A 6317-nucleotide genomic window follows, 5' to 3' on the forward strand; every position below is an offset into this window, starting at 1 on the left:
TACATGAGCGGAGGAGAGCATGGCAACTGCACTCTGTGTGAGAACAAACTGCTCAACGAGAAGCAGAAGTTGCGAGCTTCGGTGGTCGACTGGCGGATCAAGGTGCAGTGTCGCCATAGCCTCAGCGCCAAGGTGTATGAATCGGCCAGCTCGGTTCTTAAGGACACCACCAGTTCCACCACTTCCAACTGGAAGATCGGGCTGAGTGTGCCCATGGTGGCAAGTGTGGCTGTTGGTGGCACTCATTCGCGTTTGGCCAGGTTTGCCAAAAGTCTCTCAGCTCAAAACAAGTACTCCTTCACAAGCCACTCTTTCTCCTGTCGCTACTACTCGTAAGTCCTGGTATATGTGTGTGTGCATGTGTTATTTTTATGCCTCTTGCAATTGTTTATACACTCTTAAAAATAAAGGTTCTTTATTGGTTCTTTATGGTTCTACGAAGAACCTTTAACATCTTTGGAAGCATTACATTGTAAAGGTTCTTTACACTCTCAAAAATAAAGCATCCAAAAGGGGGTTTTCACAGCAATGCCATAGAAGAACCATTTTGGGTTCCCAAAAGAACTTTTCAGTGAACAGTTCTTAAAAGAACCATTTTTTTTAGTGTGAAGAACATTTTAATATTCTAAAGAATCTTTCTCCACTGCATAGAACCTTTAGTACAATGGAAAGCTTCCATAGATGTTAAAGGTTCTTTATAGAACCATAAAGAACCAATAAAGAGCCTTTATTTTTAAGAATGAATAGTGGAAAAAGGTTCTTTAGAAATTAAAATGTTCTTCACACTAAGATAAAATGGTTCTTTCACTGAAAAGTTCTTTGGGGAACCAAAAATTTTTTTTTTCTACTGCATCACTGAAAAAAAACAACTTTTGGAACCATTATTTTTAAGAGTGTATGTTGTCTATTGAGAAAACGGTTTTAAATGTAACTGGCTAATGGGTATTTGGATATCTATGGTCTAATAAGAAAAATCCCAAGGTCTTTTTAAACCCCAGATTAAGGCAACTTAAATGCTGGATAAAGCGTAAAACACTTAAAAAAACACTTTTAAGGTGCTAACTTTAAATTGTGAGGTGAAACTCACAATTGGTAATTGACTGGTAAATGATTGGCTCATTAAACTTTCATGAGTGCGATACTTCTAGAGACTTTGATGTGTGAGGTTTTGTTTCAACACTGGCAGAAAATTCTTCAAAATGTTGCAAATACAGTTTAAACTGGAGTGATGAACAGACAAAAAGTATTATTCTGCAGTATTTCAGCAGATTTATTGACCTCATAAATATGCAAATCATTACATTAGGGTTTACAAATGTGCACTGTGAAATTTAAAAACGTGACTACACAGGATTAATTATAAAAGATAAAAAAAAGTTGCAATTGTTAGATATATAAAGTCGCAATTATGAGATTTTATTTCACAATTATTAGAGATAAAGCTGCATATTTCAAGATCTAGACCTTCGCAAGTGTAGCACAATATAAAATTTTTGTCAGGAATGAAAACAAGGCTATGATAGAGGTATAGTGTGTAATGCATTGTACTGTTGTTTAACAACATGTGGGAAAAAAACTTTTTGAAACAACAGTAAAAATGATATGATTTACACTCAGAAAAAAGGTACAAAAGCGGTCACTGGGGCAGTACCTTTTCAAAATTTAGACTTTTGTACCTTTTAGGTACTAATATGTTCACTGTAGGTACCAATATGTACCATATAGGTACAAAGGTATGTCTTTAAAAAAGGTATACCGTCCCAGTGACAGCTTTTGTACCTTTTTTCTGAGAGTGTAGAGCTTTATACAGTGCGTGCCACTGTAAAAACGCTCCAGTTACTGACGTAACCTCGGTTCCCTTATCTCAGGGAACTGAGGTTACGTCAGTAACCGGAGCGTTCCCTATCGAACGTATTCTCACATTGTGTATGGGGAATGCGTCCAATCATGCTGTGCTATGAGCAGATGCAGAACTATCTGCCCTGCAAGCTCAATCACGGAGCACTTAGCGAAGGGCCCCTAATGATGTGAGCCAATTAGGCCCCAAGCACAGCTGAGGGCCATCGACATAACCATTTCCACCTACAGGGGGAAATAGGCGATTAAACAGAAAGGCCTGCAAGGCCGGGATGTCCAAACTATAAAATCTAGCAAAGGTGGACGGTGACGACCAGCCGGCGGCCGCACAAATCTCACCAATAGAAACCCTGCTGGACCACTCCCAGGAGGAGGCCATCTCTCATGTGGAGTGGGCCCTCACACCTATAGGGCACTGTAAGCCTGCCGAGGCATAAGCCAAGCCAGCGAGAAAGCCTCTGCTTTGTGACTGGCAGCCCTTTGAGGCGGCCTCCAAAGCCAACAAAAAGCTGCTCTGAAACTGTCTGAACAGGCTGGAGCGCTCCAAATACACTCTCAGAACCATACCGGGCAGAGAACATTAGGACCCTGTTCGCCGTTCGCTACGAGGAGCGCTAACAGAGTGATAACCTGGGCTCTAAACGGAGTTGAGAGCACCTTTGGGACATTGCCATGTCTAGGCTTGAGGACTGATTGACAGTGCTTGTAAGTCACCCACTCGCTTGACCGATGCTAGTGCCAGTAGCAGAGCGGTTTTCAGCGACAAAGGGTGTAGGTCGGCCGAATGTAGTGGCTTGAAGGGAGGACCCCGTAGGGCCCTAAGGACTATTGACAAGTCCCAGATCGGTACGGTCTGAGGACGAGGAGGGTTTAATCTCCGGACGCCCTTCAAGAACTTAACGATCAGATCGTTTCTGCCGATTGAATGGCCAGCTTCGAGGGAATGATTCGCTGCGATAGCTGCCACGTAAACTGGCAGCTGTGGAAGGGGCACGCCTGTTGTCCAACAACTCTTGTAGGAAGGATAGCACGTGGGACACATCACAAGATACCGGGTCCAGGCTTTGTGCAGTACACCAGTCACAAAAGACTGACCATTTAAGGGCATAAAGGCATCTTGTAGACGGTGCTCTAGCCTCTAAAATGGTATCACTCACTCTCGCTGGGAGTTGCGTAAGCTCCCGTCGAGGCTCCATACATGAAGGCTCCACAGCTCTCCCAGTTTTAGGGACGCCGCCAGTCACTGAATAGTCCGGGACCGTTCCGGCGTGACCTAAGCCCACAACTGGGCAGAGTCCAAAATCGTCCCCAGAAAGACCACTCGCTGTCTGGGTGACAGATGACTCTTCAGAAGGTTGATGTTCAACCCGAGGTGCTCCAAGTGGCTGAGTAACAGCGCTCTGTGAGCGAATAATTCCCGTTCTGATTTGGCCAGGATCAGCCAGTCGTCGAGGTAGTTGAGTATGCAGATTCCCATCTGCCTTAGAGGGGAAAGAGCCGCGTCTATGCACTTCATAAAACCGTCATAAAGGTACGACTGTATATTGGTAGGCCACTTCCTCGAATGCGAATCTCAAGAACAGCATGTGATGGGGGGCTATGTGGATGTGAAAGTAAGCATCTTTCAGGTCGAGTAGCCTTGTTGAATTGTTTTTAGAACCCAGCTTGACACACCCGGTATGGCTGCCCAGGCCATAAACCTGGATGCAAGTGGATCTAATTTTCCAAATGAAAGTTCGTCGCGAGGGGTGGGGAACTGATATCCGTGTGTGTAAATGTGGGAAGAGGAAATTCGCTCTTTTGAGTATTTGGGTCTGCTATCACAGCGGTAAATCATTCGGGTACGCGCTGCACCTGCAGGGCGTGACCCGTGGGAAACAAAACTCCCATCGCTCAGAGGTGTTCGGAGGGATGGAGGGTGAAAGCGAGCTGTTTTTGAGGGAGTTCTGGCTGAGGTGAGAACTGACCCTTTCCTCTTCCTTTCTGATGGGTCAGGACGGCTTCTGGGGCTCAGGGTCCAGCACTAGTCAAGGGCGTGGGCCTTGGCACTTCGGGTAAGGAAACCGCTTTTCCATCCAGGGGCGCTGCTGAAGCCTTCTGAGGCTGAGGCGGTGCCGGCTTTGCGGGCTGAGTGGATGGGGCTTTCTGGCGGCTAGCGGACACAGCACCAGAGCGCTTAGGGAGGAAGTGACGCAGCGCTTCTGAGCCTCTGAGAAGCGCTGTGCAAACCCGTCCACAGCGGGGCCAAAGAGGCCCTTTGGCGAGACCGGAAAATCAAGGAACCGTCTTCTCGGCATCCCTTATTTCAGTGAGGTTCAGCCAAAGGTGGTGCTCCAACACCACCAGGCTGGCCATGGTCTTGCCGATAGCCTGAGCTGTGGCTTTCGTAGCGCGCAGAGCCAAATCAGTCGCTGTGTGCAGCTCTTTGAAAGCATCCTGATGTTGGCCAGACTCGTCCATATCACGGAGAAGTTTGGCCAACATCGGCGCTGCATACGCCCTGTTGGCCAGAGCCGAAGTGGTCCTGCAGGGCTTCGAGGGATGCGCTGCATAGGCCATTAATCCTAGGGCAGACGGCGGACACAAGTGAGCAGCTACCGCCTCCTCCAGAGAGGGGAGCTTGCTATAGCCTTTTTCCTCAGCGCTGTCAACGGTGGTGAGAGCTGCTGAGGAGGAGGAGCTAACTCGGGCCGAATAGGGGGCGCACCACGTCTTGGTCAGTTGTTCATGAACCGCAGGCAAGAACGGGGCGGGCCGCTGGCGGGAAGGCAGCTGACGGCGTCCCGGCAGGAACCACTCGTCTAAGAGGCCATGGGTGAGTGGACAAACTCATATTCTCGCAATGAGAACATGAGCCGTCAGAGAGCGCAGACTCTGCGTGGGCACTGCCCAGGCAGGCGACACACTCACTGTGCCCGTCTGACTCGTGCAAGGAGCCGCACTCGCAGCGCAACATTTGCAACAACGCGTGCTGGAAATTTGCTCTTTTAGAAAGCGCCGGATGGCTGCGGGGGATACTCGTCCTCTGCCAGGGCTCTTCGACGGCGACAAGCGGGTTGAGCTTCTTTCCGTCTTCTTTCTTCTTGCAGAGTCAGCGAAGAGTTGATCCTCATCGCTGAAGGAGAAGATTCTGATGAAATGGCGCTGCGAGCCAACTTATATACACGTCGGCTTTGCCCTTTCTGTCGGGCTAAAGCGCCATTGGTTTGTGCAGCTACACAAACGTGAACAAATCAGGCTTCAGTAACGGAGTAAACAGGAGTTTACCTCATACACAATGTGAAGTGAACGTTCGAAAGGGAAACATGGTTATTTCAGTGGAAAAACCATCAAATGTGAAGACAATAAGACATCACATAAAGAATTTTGGAAATGTCAATTTAGTCAATTAGATCTGTTACAGTTTTTCACTGAATAGAGCAAAGTAACTTACCATAGCAGGTTTTTACTGCATTCATAGCATTTTTACAGTCTTTTATGTTTAAATTAGTAGTTCTTTATACAGTGAGTGCCTAGCATTGTGGTGGCAAGTTTTGCATGCAACTACTCACATTTTTTCAGAGAATGTAAAAATACATTTGACATATTTAAAATTCAGCTTACAATCATGGCAAGGTGACCAAATAATATTCTTTTTTTTTTTATGTGATGTGATAGTTCATACTCTACTCAGCAGTTTGCATGTTTTTTGTCCTGTGGCATTGCCAGAAGATCCTTTGTGAGGATTGCTTTGTTGCCGTGGAAACAGAGGTTCCAGAGAAGCAGCTGTTGAGTCAGATCCTGGAAGCCATCAGGGTGACGCCCACCCTACATGAAGACCTGCAGGTGGAGGTCATGAAGGTCCGTGCTCGTCTGAACCCTCTTCATCAGTGTGTGAGGTCACAAATGTCTGCTCTGTCAGAAGTGGTTTGTGGAGAAAATGTTTAGTCGGAGTCAAAAATAGTGTGCTGCATCTAGCAGGCTTAATAAATTCAGTGTCTGCATCCGTGGTGTAATTGGATGGATTTGCAAATTACTGGCACACATGCGTCCCTAGACACACTGTGTTTCCTGATCTCCTGTTTCTAATATAGAAGTGTTAAATCATTTTCAGTAGAGGTGCTGCCAAGCAGCTGTTATATTAAATGGCTAATGTTTTGTAGTTCTTTGTGTTGTAGGTCCTGCTTTGTGTCACCTACTCCTCTACCTTTGAGATCAATGGCCACAACATCTTGAGAATTGCTGAGGTAAGACGTGCTTTTTTGATGTTTCATTGACAGAATGAGATGGCCAACGGAAAACTGCTAATCTAAAGTGAATCTGGCAACCCTCTCATTAAAGTCCTTGTTAAAGGGCATCTATTCTTAAAGACTGCTGTGCTATAATGCTGTGCTTTAATGAGGACGATGCGGTGGTTTGGTCAGTATCACAGGTTTTTGGGTCAGACTTGTACAGTGAGACCCCCCCCCCAACACATATAT

General features: G+C 46.4%; 1 protein-coding gene across 3 annotated transcripts in view; it reads left to right on the plus strand.

Moving 5' to 3' along the window:
* Window positions 1-6317, plus strand: part of arfgef3 (ARFGEF family member 3) — a 74352-nt gene that overhangs the window by 4935 nt on the left and 63100 nt on the right. For all 3 annotated transcript variants that reach the window (XM_016567004.1, XM_016567021.1, XM_016567012.1), the window contains 2 exons: window positions 5566-5697; window positions 6015-6083. In XM_016567004.1, the coding sequence (XP_016422490.1) occupies window positions 5566-5697; window positions 6015-6083 (201 nt within the window). The remainder of the gene's footprint in view (window positions 1-5565; window positions 5698-6014; window positions 6084-6317) is intronic.

The sequence above is a fragment of the Sinocyclocheilus rhinocerous genome, unplaced genomic scaffold (assembly GCF_001515625.1).
Source record: "Sinocyclocheilus rhinocerous isolate Xijiao unplaced genomic scaffold, SAMN03320098_v1.1 scaffold552, whole genome shotgun sequence".
NCBI lineage: Eukaryota > Metazoa > Chordata > Actinopteri > Cypriniformes > Cyprinidae > Sinocyclocheilus > Sinocyclocheilus rhinocerous.